The sequence below is a fragment of the Drosophila simulans genome, chromosome 2L (genome assembly GCF_016746395.2).
Source record: "Drosophila simulans strain w501 chromosome 2L, Prin_Dsim_3.1, whole genome shotgun sequence".
NCBI classification, from domain to species: Eukaryota; Metazoa; Arthropoda; class Insecta; order Diptera; family Drosophilidae; genus Drosophila; species Drosophila simulans.
This window is the reverse complement of record NC_052520.2, coordinates 9,681,742-9,700,908: the sequence shown is the minus strand read 5'-3', so window position 1 is coordinate 9,700,908 and position 19,167 is coordinate 9,681,742. Positions and strand designations below refer to the sequence as shown.

At 45.2% G+C, this 19,167-nt stretch overlaps 7 protein-coding genes across 7 annotated transcripts; 4 read left to right on the top strand and 3 right to left on the bottom strand.

Moving 5' to 3' along the window:
• The first annotated feature begins 5,577 nt into the window (after nucleotides 1-5,577).
• Nucleotides 5,578-8,226, top strand: LOC6731675 (pickpocket protein 11). The gene is made up of 3 exons (XM_002078779.4): nucleotides 5,578-7,682; nucleotides 7,732-7,864; nucleotides 8,106-8,226. The coding sequence occupies exons 1-3, from the start codon at nucleotides 6,548-6,550 to the stop codon at nucleotides 8,224-8,226; spliced, it is 1,389 nt and encodes a 462-aa protein (XP_002078815.3). The 5' UTR covers nucleotides 5,578-6,547.
• Nucleotides 8,227-8,287: 61 nt separating this feature from the next.
• Nucleotides 8,288-10,453, top strand: LOC6731674 (sodium channel protein Nach). Its single transcript, XM_002078778.4, has 6 exons — nucleotides 8,288-8,983; nucleotides 9,047-9,349; nucleotides 9,408-9,871; nucleotides 9,926-10,094; nucleotides 10,164-10,261; nucleotides 10,326-10,453. The coding sequence occupies exons 1-6, from the start codon at nucleotides 8,535-8,537 to the stop codon at nucleotides 10,436-10,438; spliced, it is 1,596 nt and encodes a 531-aa protein (XP_002078814.1). The 5' UTR covers nucleotides 8,288-8,534; the 3' UTR covers nucleotides 10,439-10,453.
• Nucleotides 10,454-10,591: 138 nt separating this feature from the next.
• LOC6731670 (pickpocket protein 28) lies at nucleotides 10,592-16,195 on the top strand. The gene is given in 8 exon segments (XM_016178565.3): nucleotides 10,592-10,710; nucleotides 10,959-11,165; nucleotides 14,578-14,934; nucleotides 14,983-15,133; nucleotides 15,192-15,385; nucleotides 15,437-15,763; nucleotides 15,817-15,926; nucleotides 15,984-16,195. Coding segments are annotated over 8 exon segments (1,671 nt in total). The 5' UTR covers nucleotides 10,592-10,597.
• LOC6731672 (zinc carboxypeptidase A 1) lies at nucleotides 11,144-12,514 on the bottom strand. The gene has a single exon (XM_002078776.4). It carries the CDS (start codon nucleotides 12,478-12,480, stop codon nucleotides 11,188-11,190), a length of 1,293 nt encoding a protein of 430 aa, XP_002078812.1. The 5' UTR covers nucleotides 12,481-12,514; the 3' UTR covers nucleotides 11,144-11,187.
• On the bottom strand, nucleotides 13,001-14,510 carry LOC6731671 (zinc carboxypeptidase). Its single transcript, XM_002078775.4, has 2 exons — nucleotides 13,787-14,510; nucleotides 13,001-13,732 (listed from the first exon to the last, which is right to left on the bottom strand). The coding sequence occupies exons 1-2, from the start codon at nucleotides 14,471-14,473 to the stop codon at nucleotides 13,145-13,147; spliced, it is 1,275 nt and encodes a 424-aa protein (XP_002078811.1). The 5' UTR covers nucleotides 14,474-14,510; the 3' UTR covers nucleotides 13,001-13,144.
• On the bottom strand, nucleotides 16,193-18,173 carry LOC6731669 (methionine aminopeptidase 2). The gene is made up of 3 exons (XM_002078773.4): nucleotides 17,824-18,173; nucleotides 16,910-17,722; nucleotides 16,193-16,782 (listed from the first exon to the last, which is right to left on the bottom strand). The coding sequence occupies exons 1-3, from the start codon at nucleotides 17,927-17,929 to the stop codon at nucleotides 16,355-16,357; spliced, it is 1,347 nt and encodes a 448-aa protein (XP_002078809.1). The 5' UTR covers nucleotides 17,930-18,173; the 3' UTR covers nucleotides 16,193-16,354.
• A 103-nt stretch (nucleotides 18,174-18,276) lies between these two features.
• LOC6731668 (transcription initiation factor TFIID subunit 11) lies at nucleotides 18,277-19,123 on the top strand. Its single transcript, XM_002078772.4, has 2 exons — nucleotides 18,277-18,640; nucleotides 18,702-19,123. The coding sequence occupies exons 1-2, from the start codon at nucleotides 18,372-18,374 to the stop codon at nucleotides 19,021-19,023; spliced, it is 591 nt and encodes a 196-aa protein (XP_002078808.1). The 5' UTR covers nucleotides 18,277-18,371; the 3' UTR covers nucleotides 19,024-19,123.
• The last annotated feature ends 44 nt before the right edge of the window (nucleotides 19,124-19,167 follow it).

Genomic DNA, 19,167 nt, shown 5'->3' with positions numbered 1-19,167 from the left:
GATCGTCATTCCAACACATTTCTATTCCAGAGGGCTCGCCGAAGTGGTGCGAACGCGACTATTGTTTACCAAGAATTTCACATGGAATAGAAAGGGAAAACAACCGAAAGCGAATACATTTGAGCTGGCGGAGATCGTAGGATCCTAGGCCAGAAAAACAACATCAGATTTGTGCTTTTGCGATGCGCAAAAGAGTGATCTTGGACCCCAAGGAACAGACAGATGGCGCCATCTAAGGTCAGACATTGAACCGTCTCAACTTCTTTTATCTGAGCTGTTGTTGAACTTGGCGAAATTCCCGGACCCATCTGCAATGCAAATCCGACCAACTGCGCAACGCCTCGGGATCGGGGATTATGCAAACTCTCGTCGAAATCTGCGCCAATTTTGTGCAGAACCATTGAGTTCATGGCCAACGCCATGCCATATGCGCATATTAATCGTGGATCCGATCCGATTTTCGGTACAGATCCAATGCCCCATACCAGTCGCCAAATCCCAGCGAGATGCGTACGTCAGTCTGGGTCTGAGTGACATACAAACCCCGAGTTCGAGTTGCATTTCTTCTTCCCCCCTGGAATCCTCCTCCTGCGGCTCACATGGCAACTGCGTCAGTGGACGGACAGCAGTCGTCAGTTGTCGCAGGCCTCGTCATTGTAATGCAAAGCCATCATATGCTAATTGCTTGGGAAACTGCCGCGAAATGCATTGAACCTTTCGTCTGCAGGCGGCAACGTGGCGTATGAGTAACAATAGTTTCCCGGGCACGTGATCAAACGGCCACGAGCCATTTCCCAACAAAAACCATTCTGGCTACAATTGCTATTCCGGCGCAGTCAAAGTGATTAAAACTAAGTCGGGCAACTGGCTGGGCGCACTTTACAATTATAGCGATCGATAAAAAGCAGGAAAGTCCGTAATGAACAACGCTGGACAACAAGAATGAGAACAACAAAATGAATAATATATTATTAACAAAATTGTAGAGAAACCACCATTGGTTTTGGTTAAGGTATAATCCTATGGGATCAGACTATGATGATCTATATTTGGCTTAGACCAAATGAAACGTGAAAATCCAGTTCATAGTATCAAAATTTTCAGCTTAACTTGGCGCTATCATAAATGAAGCATAACTAATTGATCCAAAGTAGAGGATCATAATACTCGGCACACCAAGGTTATTCTACACCCCTTTGGAATCTCAGCCCATCGCTACCACTGCATTGAATTGCCGGGGCTGCACTTCAATTAAGTGCCTCGCATCTCGATTCAAATGGCACTTCCCACTTGAGTGAATAATCTCAGAGTTCCCAACTTAAAGGCAGTCCATCTGGAAAGCCCAGCCCCGGTTCCAGACCCTGATCATGATCGTAGGCCTGACGTCAAACGCAATATTTGCGTGAATTTTCTTTGTCACGATCCGAGATCCAACGATGCGGATGGGCCATCTGCACGCACCAGTCTGGACAAAGAACCCATCCCGATGGCTGATGCACCCAACCCAGCTCAGGGAGGGAACAAAAAAGAAGTAAAACCAAGATGCCACCAATGCAGACGGACTTTTGTACTCCGTCACCGGGAGTGTGTTGTTTCGCATTTTGTTCCAGCGATTGACGCACTTGGTTGTCTTGTCACTTGACTTTTTTAATCTCGCGACTTTATCGTAGCTGACTGGCTCAGCTCAGCTCAGCGCTCAGATCGGATTCGAATTCAGATTCGGCATCGGATTCGGAATCGGAATCGACAGCGGCATCGTTCGTCATACATAAGTGTAACTTAATATTGCGCTCAGGTAGCTCCGTCGACTTCTCTTCCTAGTGTTTGGATTTCAATCATACTCGCACTCCACAGAATGTTTGCTATGGTTTTTTTCTTATTTTATTTTTTTTTTTCTGCTTTCGTTACCACTTTTTTGCTCTTTTTGGCCAGACATAGCAGTCGCTGGCTATTAAATTATAGCTCAATGACTTTCCTGACGTCACAGTATTAAGCTCGGCCAACAAAACCAGCGAAGCGCCGAAAAAAGCGTTCCTCATTAACATGTTCTCCATGTGGGAGTGTTTGCACTGGTAGTCGCCGATCTGGGCATACTCGTATTATATTTTCTATATTTCTATATGTGTGCGGATAGAGGGAAACACAGACGCCAGCTTGGCGCCGCTCAAACAATTTAATTGCTCAGCTGGGAAATAAGTTTAAAAATAAGTTTGAGACAAGAAAGAATGCTATAGTCGAGTTCCCTGACTATCAGATCAGAGAAATTTCAATATTTTCTGAAATGCCGGTGGAATTAGAAACAAATTCCCGCCATGTACCGTATAGGGTCGGAAACCCTCTCTCTACCAGTTACATACTTTTCAACGAATCTAGCATACCCTCTTACTCTACGATTAACGGGTATAATTAGAAAAGTCCAGCTGTGAGCTACTATTACTGAGTGGCTAGTTTATAAGGTTTTCTCAAGATCAATCACCCGCTCACCTACCTGTAGTACTTCCAAGTATTGCCTTGGGAATTTCAAACAAATCGATCTGGTAATCAAAACGTCTACAGAATTTAATTCTTTGTGAGAGCAACGAACTTGCTTTTCTTCATTTTCAAAGTTTCGAACTCGATTTTTGACTTTCTGAAGTGTCCTTCAATTTATCGGTACTCGAAAGTGAAGTGTGTGTTAACCGTACCTCGATATCATTGCAGAATGTTTTATAAGTTTCACGCGTTTCCCATTGTATTTATACCCTTTTACTCGTAGATTAAAAGGGTGTACTAGACTCGTTGAAAAGTATGCAAAAGAAGGAAGAAAGCGTTTCAATATTCTTGATCAGGATCAATAGCCGAGTCGATCTGGCCATGTCCGTCTGTCCCAAAAACTGCCACGCCATCACTTTTGAAAAATATCTATCGATATCCCAGAAAAACGGTAACGGGTATCTGATAGTCGGGAAATTCGACTTTCTTTGAAAACTCAAAAAAACGTGTAAGCCAAGTGTTTAACCAGCTGTTTTCATTCCCAGCTGTACAATGTGTCACTATGAGGTTTTCCTGCTGAAGTATAATTATAAAGATACAAACAGTACAGTGGCCAATTGTTGGGAAAGTACCAAATAACCTACATATCATACAGTAAACGATTCTCGGAAACCTTTTGATCTCAAGACGTGGTATAAATACATTTTATAGATTTCGTTGTTAATTGCGTGTGGAATATATCTTTCGGTACGAAAGCAACATTTGCATAGAATAAGCTTTTATTAACAATATGGAACAATAAAAAACCGACAGGAAATGACAGTCATCAAAATGTTTGAAAACTTTCCTCGTAATTCTAACAGATTTAAATACTGATAATAGTGAGCATGGCCTGACCAACAAACGTCACAAATTCGCAAAGATGAACTCATCGGCTGATAAGAATTATTGGGAACTACAGATTCATGAAAGATTTCCCCCGAGCAATGAAACACTTCACAAAACAAAGGCTTGACACAATTTATTCTGCACAATGGGAATTTAATTGGAGTGGAAAGCCCCCGAAGTGGTATTTCTATGGAAACCACCACTCCAACGAAATTAAAATATCCTGACTTGGCAACCATTTCTCAACATAACCCAAGTGCTCCCGTTTCCGATTTTAGTTTAGTTTATGTTGCCCAGAGACATACAATAAAATTCCTCTGGGGGCTATCAACCTGCTAATTTGTGCTGATTGTCATTTGTTTTGTGAATGATTTTTTCGCAAAACACTGTCTAAAAATAGTGTCGCAACATGTGAATGGCGCGAGCCACTGATAAAGCTGCTCCTCCATCCCTGATAATCTGGGATCAGAGCCCACAAAAAACGATGCCAGCCAGTGGCTACAAAAAAGGCAATTGCTGGTGAAAATAAATTTAGAACCTGACCAACAGGGCGGCCGTGGAGCAACAACAAACAAACAAAAGAATAATTATTTATGGGCGTGTAAACAATTTGATTGATTCGAGCCAAACGATTCGTATCGATTCGAATCGACAAGGAAAGCAGTAAACAACGGCTGCCTTGTGTTTTAGCCAGTCGATCGTGTTTGAGAATTCGCAATTAAATACAGATCTTGAACTGTGTAGGCTTTCTTTTCTCTTCCATCGCATTATGTCATCCACAATCATTTCTTCAAAGTATGGTTAGCACATGATCTTGGAGTGACCAACCCATGGGCTTCAATTGAATCATATTTGAACACATGGCTTGTGAATGGTCTACCCAAAACTTAGATGCAATCTATTTAGTCAGACTCACTGTGAAAACCCAGTGACCTCCGCGGGAATTGTGACTTTGAGGCGATCACGTTTTCTGCATCGTAGAACCCGGCACGTTCCTTACCCATTTTTGGAACAGCTCATCGAAAGTGCGAATAAACATGAATCGAAGCCAAGGCAGAACGTTCGATTTCCATTTCGATTTCGAGTGCAAAATCAATTTGCGTCAATTGCAAGAGATTAGCCTCGCTCTAGTTTTGCTAAGAAAAAAGTCGCAAGCTAACGACCACATAAATCAGCGCCAGATGATAATAAATACGGTCCAATACGAGACAACAGCTCTCCGGGGGGGCCTGCCTGGAAACAAGAACCCGACGGATGAATGGATCCGCTGGCTGGATGGATGGATGGATGGGGGATCACTCCCCTCCGCTCCGGCTTATCGCAAACAAATTGAGTTTACTTAGGCGGCACCTCGCAAAATAGCCCGCCTGCTTCCTTCAGGGCCACGTCAGTCGGTCAAAATGGAGATACAGATTCATACAGATTCAGATACGAGAGAGGTGTGTGCATCCAAACCGCAGATACAGTTGCAGTCACACTTGTCTTTACCGTTGCGTGACGCAAATCGCTCGAAATGAGCCACAGTCACCTTTTGTATATATACATATACGTACATATATATATGGATCGAAATAACCCAGGCCAGAACTCCCAGAACTTCCAGACTGGAGGCGAGTGCATCTGTCCCGGATCGTTTAAGCCCAGCAAGTGATTCCGCCGAAGTCGGGTAACCTTATCAGGCCCCGACATCGGAGCAATAATTGAGTAATATATTGGGAGACATCGCCTGCCGGGCACGTGGCATGCAAATGAGCGGCGAAATGCCGGCGGAATATCATTAGAGAGATTTGGCAACCTTGGTTTTGAAACGGGCAAAAGGCCGAAAACAAAAACCCAACCGCAGATAATTAAAACCATGCGAATCCCAATTCTGGGAAAAATTTATGGCACTCACATTTCCATTGAATTCAAATATTTGTCCATATTTTCTCGTAAATAATTGCAGAGAAAATATTTATCATCCGCATTTGCTGCGTTTCAGTGGGAAATTTAGATTATTCCGGTTATTCTGTGAGTTATTTATTAGGGGTTTTCCACTTAGCAATAAGTTTTATATTACGAATCGATCCTAAGTCAATCTCATGTCTTGATATCCCTAAAATCCCCAAAAGTATGTGGCACATATGTGTTTGTGTTTTATGTAGAACTCGTGTAAAAAAACAAACATCCTAGTAGAGCAAGACTTTAAATTGAAATAATTCACCATCAAAGGTGAATACTAACATTAATTTATTTTGTATTGGTATACTTCTTATTTTCCTAATATTTGTTTTAATACATTTTTCATTTGAATATACCTACCTAGGAGACACACGCCCCTTATCTTTATGATAACAACCGCGTACTTTCCGAACTTACGACTACTCCTTTCACAAATCAAGATCCTCAAATCTGAATGGGCTTATCACCATTTGAGATAGCTTTCAATCTGACACATTAATGGCTTTAAAAAACTCTGTGACTGTGCGATTACGAATCGTGAAAATACAAATCTAACAGATTGCCAATCAGCTGACCAACTTACGATTATAGATTTGGGAAAACCCTTAAAATTGATACATATTTGGAAACCAAATCAAGGCAAATGTGCCATTTCAAAATTGGAGCCACAATGACACTTGAAATTCGACCAGGTGACACGAGCGGAATATTTGAACACCGTAATTGTGGGCGGTGGGTGGGTAAATAATAATACGCTCATTAGCAAGCCAATGCAAACTGAAAAACAATAACAATAATGGGGAGGAGCGAGTAGGAAGTTCACATAATAATATATTTGCCGCAAACAATTTCCTATTCAAATTTGCCGAGCTTATCGGCTGTGTAGTTCAGTAGCCAGTTGCGCATAGACAAATAAATGTGTGGATAATTGTTTTTTCAGTTGGGGGTGTGAAGGTAACCGAACAATTGATACTGATTCATTGCCTCGATTACGTCTAAGTACACACGACTGTCGAGGTGAAAGTCATCCGCCCACTTCCAATGACCTTTGATAATTGAAGGCGCTAATAATTATTGATTATGATAAGGCTGAATGGGTGTAGAACAGATTAAAGGCGTGATGCGGATTGATAAGACGATGTAATTTAGACTGCTAATGGCTTCTAGCTTTGATATAAATAATGTGTAAAACAGCTTAATGGACTAGTTCAACACAGGTTCTTCATTGATTACTTTCCAAGTAGTCATGTCTACCGTTTCAGGAGAGGATTCACCAACTCGCTTTTATCTAGTTAACTTTGAGAATTACCTGAGGCCCAAACAATCAATCAAATGCCAGCCTCTTCAGCGTTTTAAGAAGCCAACTGGAAGAACCACCAATCTATACAGGAACCTAAAACGTTTAAAGATTCTCCGATGGTATCATAGTGTGTCGAAACGATTTGAAGAGCTTCCACTGCCTAAATTCCTTGGATTCCTGCGAGCCCGTAATGATGATGGCCTATGTAAGCGGAAGACAGGATTTGAGATCTACTGCGAGATGGCCAGCATACATGGCTTTCATATTTTTGTGGGAGCAAAAACTTGGCAAAGGATACTCTGGTGGCTTCTCATATGTAATGCAGTGCTGCTTTCATTTATCCTAGTGATCATGTCCCTTTCCATGTCAAGAGAAACACCTATCATTCGCTTCATAGACACCATGATGAAACCCACGGCGGAAGTGCCTTTTCCCGCAGTCACCATTTGCGGATTCAACACAAAGGAATGGATGAACTCTTCATTAATAGGAAAAGGTACCAAAGGAAATGCAAGTTGGTTAGAACTTCTGGAGGATTTGTCCTTACCAATCTGTCCACAAATAAAAATGTGTCAGTGGGACAATCGAATGGTGAGCTGCCTAGATAAACTGCAGCCCATTTGGACTCTTGACCAAAGGCCGTGTTGCAGCTTTAATTACAATCAGCAGCTCTTTAGCTCACATTTGGGTTTTAGTTTTGTTTTAAGATCCAATGATGAGATCCTTCAAACTTCGAAATCAGCTGGCTTTGAGGTCCTTATACACGAATCCCATGAAATACCCAATGGAGCAACACCAAGGATATTTGTGCCACGGGAATCAGATGCTCACATAATGCTTAGGCCATATGTCAATCGATTCACGAAAAATCTGAAGGGATTATCTCTGCAGAAAAGAGCATGTTATTTTCCAACAGAACGTCGTCTAATATTATCTGATGTATATAACCAAATTAACTGCCTGGCTGAATGTCGCAGCAAAAGTATCTTAAAATCATGTGGCTGTGCACCGCCAAAATCACCTATTGAAAAAAGTTGGCCAATTTGCGATCTAAAGCAAATGCAGTGTGTAATAGATTTTGGTAAGAACTGTATATTTACGGAACTATAACGATATCTCGATGTTTACAGATCATGATGAGATCATCAGTGGAGAACAAAGGAATTGCGATTGCCTTCCGCCATGTGAATTCAATCGCTATGAATTCCAAAGTGATATACGATTTGTAAAGGGAATGATTAATAATAGTATTGTTAACACAAGGTAATCCTTATTTGTTTATTTGAATGTGCACCATTAAAATGATTAAGCAGTATAATAGGAAATAATCCATATGGTGTTATTATTACGATTTTAAGCTTAAGAATTATTTGACATAAAATTGAAGATAATTTTATTATACCTTTACTTTCCGCTTTTGTTATTCATTAGATAACTTTTCAAATAACATTTTGTATTAATTAATAATGATTTTAAAAACTAGTCTTTCTAATTAATACCTTAGCAATGAAGAGCCCACAAATGAGGTTCGTGTCCGTGTCTACTACGACTCAGCGATTGCGGAGGAGCTGCTCCTGGACGTGTTCGAAAACTGGCTGACATTCATAGGCAAGTGTACTAACTAATGACCTACATGGTTGCTCCTGAAAGTGGCACTCATACAGGAACCCATTTTGTGGGCAGGAACCTTTGGCGGCATAACCGGACTATTTATGGGCTGCAGTTTCGTTTCGGTCTTCGAGCTGATTTTCTTTTCTTGTGTGCGACCCACATGCAACTGGCTGACCAGACAACAGATACTTTGGCGACGTCGAAGGAATCAGAGGGTGGGAATCACGGAGGCGAGGTCATTAGGGCCGGCTAATTAGGAGCTCTCCTAATTACCTTGACATCGCCCAAGTCACAGTTGAACTAAGGTGCTCAGCCTGTGAAGATGGCTTTCAAGAAGCGGCGCATCTTCGACTTGCGCCATGTTCAGGCCCAACAAATGGCCACCACCGCCAGTCACAGACGCAGTCATCCTACCCACAATCATTCACACAATCCCATCCAGCCCCAACATCGATTTCGCCAGATCGGAGAATGGTTCACCGAGAACATGCGCAACTACTGCCAGACCACTTCCCTCCACGGATTCAGTTACATCACCCGGCAGGACATCAGTCGCAACGAGCGTTGGTTTTGGCTAGTGGTGGTGATCCTGGCCATCATCACATCCATTGTGCTGGTGGTGGTGTCCTGGTACTGGAGCCAGGAAACTCCAACGGTCACCGTTATCGAAAGCTCGCACTTTCCCACATGGAATATTCCCTTTCCGGCTGTCACCATATGCAACTTCAATAAGATATCGAAGACCAAAGCCCTTAGCTTGTTGGACCAGATGTGAGTTTACTTATAGGAATCGAATGCTTAAGCTTATGTGAAACTGCTCCTAATCCTTTGCAGGCAAGTTCCAGTTGGAATCAATAGATCCGAGCTGCATAACCTCTTCAATCTGACACTGATGCCCGTGGATACCATGATTAGCAATGATTCGCTGCAGATATACGATCGTATTTTGAGCCTTAACAACCTTACACTGAACAAACTCACCCAGCAATTGTCGCCGGACTGCATCGAAATGATCTCCAACTGCATTTGGAAGGGCATCAATACGCGATGCGATAGTCTCTTCCAACGCATAGATACCATGGAGGGGCAGTGCTGTACTTTCAATTATTTTGGCGGTATCAGCAACAATTTTCCAGAGTAAGATTGAGTAATTTAACCATTTTAATAACTATAAGTAACACCTTTCACTGTGCAGGAAAATTGCGTACCAGGTTCCAAAGCGACCATATCGCGTAACGGGATGCGGCTATCCCACGGGACTCTCGGTTCTGCTTAACCCCATGATATCTGACTACTATGGCACCTTTTTTAGTGGCTTTGGTTTTCGACTGCTCCTCCATGATGCCTATAACTTTCCGGATGAGAACTCGGAGACCAAAGTGGTCACTACGACGAGGGAGAGTTTTGTGAGAATAAATCCGGAGTCCACCTACGCCACCAACGATATTCGCCGCATGGATCTGTCACTGAGGAACTGCCTCTTTGGAAGCGAGATGGCCATGCATGGCCTCAGGCGCTACTCCTTCATCAACTGCATGTTCGAGTGCCGGGTCCGGATGACGGTGGACCTTTGTGGTTGTCTACCACCGTACGTCTACAACAACGGCAGCTACAAAGTTTGTGGTGTGCTGCAAACCAATTGCATAATTCACAGTAAAAGTGGGTAGAAATTTCAAATGATTTAGAAGTTAGTTATATATTTTGTATTGCCAGGACTCTTTTCCCATGCCCTGGCCAATTTGAATTTCTCGCTCTCAATTGTCCGGGAGACGGATAGTTTTCCCTGTGGATGTCTGCCGGACTGCCAGTCGAATCATTATGTTTCTGAGAGTACCACTGGCCGCCTGGACATGAGCTACTTTGCCAACCGACCAACGTTCAAGTATTATAACCCATATATATATATTATCTACTTATCTATTTATTTAATAAATCGCGATTTCCCGAACAGCAATGCCACAGATAGGATACTATTGCATGTGTTTTTCAGCGATCTAATGAGCACCAGATATCGAACGGACATATTTCAGAACTGGCTGTCCGCCTTGGGTATATAATTGCTTATATATTTAAATAATTATTAGAATATTGATGAGCATACTTTCTTTGACAGCTTCATTTGGCGGCTTGCTGGGACTAATTATGGGATTCAGCATAGTGACAGCCTTCGAGTTCATTTACTTCCTTACCTTCCGGCCAGTTTTCAACTACATCAACCGGGAGTAGAGTGGCAGTACCCAGCCATCTCAGCACACACCCCCATCATTGCACTCCACTTGACACACTTTCATTAGAGCTCTGATTGATGAGCAGTAGCTCACAGTAGCACTACAGAAGTAGCTAGCACTATATAAATCGCCTGAACTCGAGCACTCTTCAAACACAATGGCTCGAGTGGAGGAGTCCCACTATCGGCGCCTGTTCCGAGAGTTTCTGCGTCAGAGTTACATCAATGGCCTGCATCCGTTCCTCTATCATACACCCGTTCGATATGCCAAGTGAGTTAAAAGGGCTTATACTGTAGGCCTAGATCACCAGTGAAGAGGTTAAGAGGTTGTATATGTAGACTGAGATAAACTAAACAAACTTGATAAACTAAGCAATAATGTGTATATTATTTGTGATGTCATGGATATCTCTTCATGGAATGTATCTTTTCATTCAAGAAGAACCTAACATAAAGATACCTGTTTAAAACAGTTGGCCTTATATCATTACCATTTAGCTACCTATCTCCCACTTGCAGAGCTATCTGGCTGGCTCTGCTCACCGCCATCATGATCTACACCCACATCGTGATCGCTGACCTCATCCTGGAGTACCTAGTGCAGCCCACCGAGATCCACATGGCCCCTGACCTGGTGCATGTAGCCAATAGCCCCTTTCCGGCGGTTGGGGTATGTACCTCAAACAAAATCAATGGACGCCTGCTTCGTAGTTATGCCGAAAAGCTGTGAGTACTTTATTAGTGTCGCTTAGTCGAAGTAGCCCAGGCTCTTGACCTCGGTGGCCATGGCCACGATGGAGTCAAGCAGCTCCTCGCTGGCGGGAACGATCTGCTCGGCGGGAAGCTTGAAACCGGTGAAGTAGGAGGTCGACGAGGGACGCAGTTCATAGCAGAAGGCCATGCGCACATCCTGGGTTCCGTAGGCCCAGTCCACACTGGCACCAGCCGCTGGGTAGATGGCATCGTAAATGTTGCCTCCAGTGTACTTGGTACCGTAGCGCTTGTTCACGGCAGCAATGGAGGCATCGAAGACCTTCTCAAAGTCGGCCACATTGTCGGGCAGATCGGCGGTGTGTCCATAGGGATACAGCAGGTACTGGGAATAGGCATGCAGCGAGAGGTACAGCTGGACCTTGCCCTTCAGTCCTTCAATGAACTTGGACAGTGACAGTGTCTCGATCTCGGAGAAAGCGGAAGGTCCGGCGTAGGTATCGGAGCAGGCACTGCTGCTAGCACCCACCTCATTCCAGTGGAAGCCCCAGTTCCTGTTGGGATCGGCGCCGAAGCAGCTGCCGTAGGGAGTACGGGTCTTGCGCCACATGCGATCCGTGGTGTGGGTGTAGACATAGCCATCGGGATTGGCGTGGGGCAGGACGTACCAGGTGTAGTTCTCGGCCAGTTCCTTGATGGACTCCACCTCGGAGGTCAGCAGCTGGTTGATGATATAGGTGGCGGCAGCAGGAGCAATCCACTCGCGGGCATGGATACCGGCCTCCAGGAAGATGCCGGGCTTGGCCTTGCCGTTTATGGTCTCACCTCCCTTGGTGATCTTAACACCGAGGATGGAGCGTCCCTGGTAGGTCTTGCCGCCCTCAATGAGGGTGACCACTCCGGGATTCTTCTGGGCCAGGGTCTGGAGCCAGGCATAGGTGTCGTCCAGTTCGTAGTACTGGGCCCAGTTGTAGGCGGTGGTGGCACGTCCCTTGATAGCGACCTTCTCGTCGATCTCGTCCAGAGACTTCTGCACATCGCGCGACTGCAGCTCATACTTGATTTCCGACTTGCCCAGGATCTCCAGGAAGTCGGGCACCTTGTGGGGAGCCACGACGATCTGGATATCGGCACCGACCAGATGAACTCCATCCATGAACATGATTGAGTCGCTGGATCCCTCGAGGTCCTTCAACACCTCCAGTTGCTTGGCATTCTCCGAGTTCACCTTGTACATGCGGTAGTTGTCATAGCGAACACGTTCCGCGCTCACGGATGCGCTGGCCACGATGGCTAGGAGGGCGAATAGAAGGCACTTGGTCAGCGACATGGTTGTCGTTGGTTTGAGCCAACACTCGGCTAGCCACTTCCTTTTATAGGCCTCCGATAAGAGCTTCCACAACTCACTATCCGAATCTAATTTACAGCCCGCGACTGCCTTTGACAATTTCTTGGGCAGTAAATATTGGAGTAATCGGTGTACAACATTATCGCCGTCTTAACGGCTGCACCTTTTAAATCACTATAATTCCCGACCTGCTCTCCGTTCATGACATCTTGAGCTCTTCAGGAACTGGCATTTCGTCAGAAAATAATCCCGAAGTCTGGCAGTGAAATGTAAAGTGTGTGTGATAGTGGTTAAGTTTAATTATCCCAACTATTTGAAAGAGTTTCAAAAAAATTTGTCTTAATATTTACTATTTATAAATTACATTTTTAGTATTTCTTCTTATATTAATCATTATTAGGCGCAAATTTATAAGCTCTAGCTTTTGTTTATATTCTATCTTTGAAAAGTCATTCTGTTCGGCAAACTAACACTTCGAACACTGCACAATTGATAATATTTAATCAAATCATTTTTTTTTTTCTACCGAAAACTATTTAAGCCAATTTGGACCTTTCATCTTATCAGCTTGTTATCTTTTTAATCAAAACATGCTTACGTTTAGTTTTTTCAGAAGTAACAGATATTTTCTTGCATATCTTATCAACTACTCAATTTTGTAACCCTCAATTTGAGCAGCAGCCTTAATCATTTCCACCAACGAATCCGTGGTCTCCTGACCCGTTGGTATGATTTGAGCGGCGGGCAGTCTAAATCCTGTCCAGAAACTGTACCCCGATGGTCGTAGCTCGTAGGTAAAGGAGTACTTTACGTTGAGCACCCCATAAGCCCAATCCATACTGGAACCAGCTGCCGGATAAATGGCATCGTAGACATTTCCTCCAGTATACCGAGTTCCATAACGACGCTTCATTGCACCCACGGCTACATTGAAGATCTGCTCCAACTGTCGGTGATTTTCCGGCAGCGCGGAGGTGTGTCCATAGGGATATAGCAACAACTGGGAGAAGGAGTGCAGCGAGAGGTACATGAACATGGGTTCCGGCACCGATTTCAAAAACTGAGAAAGAGTCTCCGCCTCGGGTTCGGAGAACGCCTTGGGTCCAGCATATGACTCCGAGCAGGGGTCAGAACTGGCTCCCACCTCGCGCCAGTGGAAGCCCCAGTTACGATTGGGATCCGTTCCTACGCAGTTCTTGTCCTGCGGACTCCTTGTCTTGCGCCACATGCGATTCTATATGGAAAATGGTTAATACCTTATTGGACATCTGTTGCAGTACCAGCTTACCGTTTTGTGGGTGTAGACATAACCATCTGGATTGGCATGGGGCAGTATGTACCAAACATAGGACCGGGCTAAACTCATGATCTCCTGCTGCTGAGAGGAGAGTAGCTCGTTGGCAAAGTAGGTGGCCGTGGCAGGACCAATCCATTCCCTAGCATGCATTCCGGCCTCCAAGAATATGGATTGCTTTTTAGCTCTCCCATCGTTATGATTAATCCTTAGGCCCAGCAGCTCACGACCCTCGTAACTCTGACCCGCCACAAATATACTGACGACATCCGGATACTTCCCCACCAGATTCTGAATCCAGCGATGCGTGTCGTTAAGTTCGTGGTACTCACTCCATGAGTAGTCATCACTTCGCCGATTGGCATCCGCAACGGGCTCTATGTCCAGCGATAGACTCGTTTGGGCATTCGCGTCGATGAGTTCAGGAGGGAGATCCAAATCTTTGACGAGTTTCAGAAAGGCTCCATCGAAGCCGGGCGCCACCAGAAAATCCGTGGGCCCAAGATGCAGATTGTTTAGGACCAGAGCATCCTCGCTATTCGCCTCTAAAGATCGCAGTCCCTCCAGTTGATTCGCCTTCACTGGACTCACTCTATAGACCTTGTAGTTGTCGAACCTCCGGCGTTCAGCCAAGCAAAAAGTAAGAATATTAACCGACAGTAGCACCAGCAGAAGCTTCATATTGGCACTAGTCCAGGGTTAGTCTCGCCCTGGGCCTTTTATACCCCACCCGAGTGCAGTGAGGCATACTAATTTCTGATTGCAACACTCCACGACTCCAATAGATTCCATCACCAGGGCAACTCCTCGCTGCAGGCGGTGGCCCTAGATCTGGACGATATGGCCGATCGCCTGCTGGTGCTGGCTCAGTTCTACCTGAACCCCCTCGAATCCGATCATGAACGTTGGAATGCCACGGAGCTGGATAGACTGCATCGGCTGCTCGTCGCTTACCACAACGGCGCTGGTTACTCGGTGCGCGATATACTGAGGGACTTGTCGCCCGGTTGCGGGGATCTGGTGATCAGGGGCATTGTCTTCGGGGCGCCCGTCAACACCAGTCAACTGTTCCTCAAAAGACCAACATCGTCGAATGTGTGCTGCATATTTAACTATCGACGGCCCAGCTATTCCCAATTTCTGTAAGTGTATCCTACGTTTTTTTGCTATCTAATATTCAAGGTTTTAAGGACCAAGCGAGCTGAGGATGACTCCGAAATGAAAGCTGTTCCAAGGGTTGTCTTTGAATCGAATTCCATTTTGAACAGCGTCCAATTTGTGCTGCAGGATACTCCAAAGGAAGATATCACAAACACCTTTCACTCCAATAGCGCGTTTCAAGTGAGCGGAGAGGGTTACAAATTTAAGTCAGTTTTCCTTTTATTGCTATTATCCTTAGCTCACAATTTTTCCCCAAGAGGACTATGCCACCATTCAGTCAACGACTTTGGGAGAGGTGCTGGTGGATCATTACAGCATAGTGGAGATTCCCATCCAGCCGATGTTTTTTAGTTCAGGCGAAGAGGTTCGCGGAGTCCCGCCACATATACGACGATGTTACTATCCCGAAGAAGGCATGCGGTTGCTGAACCAGTAGGTATTCTAACTAATCCACGGAATCCCTGGTGAACCTCGTTCCTACAGATCGTACTACTCCTTGGACGAGTGCCTTCTGGTATGCCGCATGAAGAGCATGATCGATCACTGCGGCTGTGTATCTCCGCCCATGGTTGGCAGTTCCATGGATCTCGACTACTGTATGCTACCCGATCTTCCATGCCTAATGAGATGGAAGAGCATCTGGTATGGCTACAGCGACTTCGCATATCTGCAGAACAAAGAGGAGAACATTGCTCAGAGGCAATGCGAGCAATGTTTGCCCACCTGCAACGGAGTTAGCATGAGTATCACCACCAACGTGGCTCCTTTGAGACGCACTTATAATAGTACGGGTTACTTTACCGGTTTACTGTAAGTGATGTACCACAATTTCTTTGGTAAATAATGATTATTGAATATTTTAGAAAGGGATTGACCAACGAGCGACCATTGGCCATTATAAAGCTTTTCTTTAAACTGCGCTTTGCACAAGCCACAAAATCCCAAATGGTTAGCAGTTGGGTTGTTCTGATAAGTGAGTAGAGTAAACAACTAAGAGAAGTAGTTAAAAAAATATTACCTAACCCTTTAGATCGCTTTGGAGGTATTCTCTCGCTCATGTACGGTTTCAGCATAGTCAGTTACATAGAGATCATGTACTATCTTACAGGCAAAGGATTTGTCTACATATACAGGTCATTCTTAGATAAGGAGCCTATCAATCACAACTATTCACTTTACTGGCGTGAGCTTATGCCCAAGATTCGTAGGAATCTGCCCAGACAAGAATAACTACGTAAATAATCTCACTCCGCTTATATTCTGAGCATAATACAATGTATATATAATTCGGTTCGCGAATGCTCACAAAAAATCAACAATAGAATGAACTTATATCAAAAACCGTTTATAATGCAAGCAATACATCGCCGAAAATCGGTCACTGTCCAGTTCCTCATCCCACTAGTAGTCGTCGCCACGGGAAACGACTTCTTTGCAGGTGGGTCGCAGCATTATGGTGTGTTCGTACTGAGCCGTGTAGCAGCCCTTAATGTCGCACAACGGCGGATAGGCCTCCACAATGCCCTTGTCGCACAGATCCTTGAGAGCCATCTGGTACTTCGTGGCACCGGCGCGGTCCAGCCAACGCTTGCAGAAGGCCAGGGTGCCAAAGTTTTTGTTGATGGTGCCAAGCAGCTGCTTGGATGACTGCAGGCGCAGCGGCACGAACGGCAGATCAAAGTTCTTCATGTAATGCGAGCAGTCCATGTCGTCATGGACCAGACCGCGACCCGTCGAACCGAACGTCTCAATGGCGTAGAATTCATCCTCCTCCATGCGAGTGGACTCGCCGCCTTTCACAATTGGCACCGTTTTTCCAGCATGAATGCCTGAGAATTGAATTTTAGACTTCATTAAGTGTTTGCACAAATCACAAGAAATTTAAACACAAAATAATAACGAAATTACTATGAGCATAATATTTTAAATATTTATAATATATAGATTTTTGCTTACGGTACGGGCTGATGGAGTGTCCATTTAAGTTGCGAATGGCCTTGATGGGATATGTTTTGCCGTCCAGTTCGATCTCGTACGACTCCATGACTTCCTGGATAGCGGCGCCGATGTCGCATAGACGCACATCAATGCCCGCCTCTCTGATGCCCGTGTTGGTGGCCTCCTTGACGGCCTGCAGCAACTTGTCGTACTTGTTGTTAAAGGTCAGTGTAAAGGCGCAATCAATGATTCGCCCCTTGATGTGGGTGCCAAAATCAATCTTGCACACATCGTCGTACTGCAGCACAGTGGGGTCTCCAGCATTGGGCGTGTAGTGGGCGGCGCAATGGTTAAGAGAGCAACCAGTCGGGAAGGCCAATCCAGCCTCCAGACCATTCTCGCCGATCAGGCGGCGAGCAGTGTTCTCCAGCTCCTCGCAGATTTGGATCATGGTCATGCCGGGCTTAATGTAGCGCTGCATATACTGGCGCGTCTGACGATGGGCCTCAGCCGCCTGGCGCAATTCCTGGTAGATGTCCGTGTTGATACGGTCCAGAGCACGCTTCTCCTCCGATGTGAAGCGGTCCTTGGCCGTACGATCGTCGGGCATATCCTTGGGCGTGGGGTGCTCCACGATCTCGCCCTCGGGGAAGTTGCCGTCCGGATAAAGCTTGGCAATGGGTATGGTGGGCGGATCGGTCTGACCGCTTTTCTTGCCCTTGTTCCCCTTCTTCTTTGCCGGCTGCGCGGCCGGTGTTGCCGGTTTGGCATCTCCGTTTGTGGTCAGCTCCTCGTCGCCACCTTCTCCGGAGGCTATTTTGGCTGCCGCTTCTGTGGGCGAGTGGGTAGGTCAGTGGGTGGTGGGTGGTTGAGGCAGAGAGGGTCGTGCAAATGCAATTACCACAGTGCACTGCTCGCATGAGGTCACTCACCTTGGCGAAGCTTCTTGTTGTTCGGCTTGGGCTTCTTTTGTTTCTTGACCTCCTCTCCGATCTCGGGCGTTGCCGCCTCCACATTCAGAGTCTCGGTTGCAGACATTTCGCAGTGCCTTGGTTGCTGGCTGAACGATGAAATAAACGAAAATGTAGCGCGCACTCTTGCCTGGCGATGGCGATGCGGAGAAAAGAACAAAAACACGAGGTGTCAGAGGCCAGTGCTGTAAAACGAGCTGTGGACTATCGGAACCAGTGAATGTTCAATTTGAAATTTACATAATTTTGTTGTTCTTGTTTTGAAAAAATCACTAGAAAAATAAAAGTTTCTTGAATATTGTATATTAATTTATATTTATTATTTATTAAAATGTCAAAGGCACCTCAGAATCTGATATACCTTCAATATGTTTTATCCGATACTTTGAAATATATTCACCTAGCTTGTAACGCGACTCATTTAAGTGTTGCAAAACGCGAATATGGTGCAACTCCATCCCTGGTTGATTTTGTTTATTATTCGCTAGTGCTTTCCTAATTCCATTTAAATGGACGAAATCCTCTTTCCCACACAGCAGAAGAGCAACTCCTTGAGCGACGGCGACGATGTCGACCTGAAGTTCTTCCAGTCGGCCTCCGGCGAGCGTAAGGACAGCGAAACCTCGGATCCGGGCAACGATGCGGATCGTGATGGCAAAGATGCGGATGGAGACAACGACAACAAAAACACGGACGGAGATGGTGACTCTGGCGAGCCGGCGCACAAAAAGCTCAAAACCAAGAAGGAACTGGAGGAGGAGGAGCGCGAACGAATGCAGTACGTTAGCTTAAAGGGATTCGAGGGGGTAATCCTCTAAAAACAATTTTTTCCCCTCCAGGGTTCTCGTTTCCAACTTTACGGAGGAACAGCTGGATCGCTACGAAATGTATCGTCGCTCAGCCTTTCCGAAGGCCGCCGTCAAGCGTCTAATGCAAACTATCACCGGCTGTTCCGTGTCCCAGAATGTTGTGATAGCCATGTCCGGCATTGCGAAGGTTTTCGTCGGCGAGGTAGTGGAGGAAGCCCTCGACGTGATGGAAGCCCAGGGAGAATCCGGTGCCCTGCAGCCCAAATTCATACGAGAGGCAGTGCGACGACTGAGGACCAAGGATCGGATGCCCATAGGCCGATACCAGCAGCCCTATTTCAGACTGAACTAGCGAGTCGAGGCATTAAGAAATATAGTTTGTAAGACTGTTAGTCAATGTAAAAATACATAAACAAGTAAAAAGTAAATAAATATAAAGATTTTTTCAACAAGTCCCATAAAATTAATTTTCTCTCCTACGAATAAATTGCAAAAC

Coding starts and splice junctions, on each gene's coding strand:
- LOC6731669 (XM_002078773.4), bottom strand. CDS start 17,929: ATGTCTGCAACCGAGACTCTGAATGTGGAGGCGGCAACGCCCGAGATC. Junction 17,723..17,823: donor CAACAAGAAGCTTCGCCAAG/GTGAGTGACCTC, acceptor ACTCGCCCACAG/AAGCGGCAGCCAAAATAGCC. Junction 16,783..16,909: donor ACACTCCATCAGCCCGTACC/GTAAGCAAAAAT, acceptor TTCAATTCTCAG/GCATTCATGCTGGAAAAACG.
- LOC6731675 (XM_002078779.4), top strand. CDS start 6,548: ATGTCTACCGTTTCAGGAGAGGATTCACCAACTCGCTTTTATCTAGTT. Junction 7,683..7,731: donor GCAGTGTGTAATAGATTTTG/GTAAGAACTGTA, acceptor CGATGTTTACAG/ATCATGATGAGATCATCAGT. Junction 7,865..8,105: donor AATAGTATTGTTAACACAAG/GTAATCCTTATT, acceptor TTAATACCTTAG/CAATGAAGAGCCCACAAATG.
- LOC6731674 (XM_002078778.4), top strand. CDS start 8,535: ATGGCTTTCAAGAAGCGGCGCATCTTCGACTTGCGCCATGTTCAGGCC. Junction 8,984..9,046: donor CTTAGCTTGTTGGACCAGAT/GTGAGTTTACTT, acceptor AATCCTTTGCAG/GCAAGTTCCAGTTGGAATCA. Junction 10,262..10,325: donor GAACTGGCTGTCCGCCTTGG/GTATATAATTGC, acceptor TTTCTTTGACAG/CTTCATTTGGCGGCTTGCTG.
- LOC6731672 (XM_002078776.4), bottom strand. CDS start 12,480: ATGTCGCTGACCAAGTGCCTTCTATTCGCCCTCCTAGCCATCGTGGCC.
- LOC6731668 (XM_002078772.4), top strand. CDS start 18,372: ATGGACGAAATCCTCTTTCCCACACAGCAGAAGAGCAACTCCTTGAGC. Junction 18,641..18,701: donor GAGGAGCGCGAACGAATGCA/GTACGTTAGCTT, acceptor TTTCCCCTCCAG/GGTTCTCGTTTCCAACTTTA.
- LOC6731671 (XM_002078775.4), bottom strand. CDS start 14,473: ATGAAGCTTCTGCTGGTGCTACTGTCGGTTAATATTCTTACTTTTTGC. Junction 13,733..13,786: donor ATGTCTACACCCACAAAACG/GTAAGCTGGTAC, acceptor TTTTCCATATAG/AATCGCATGTGGCGCAAGAC.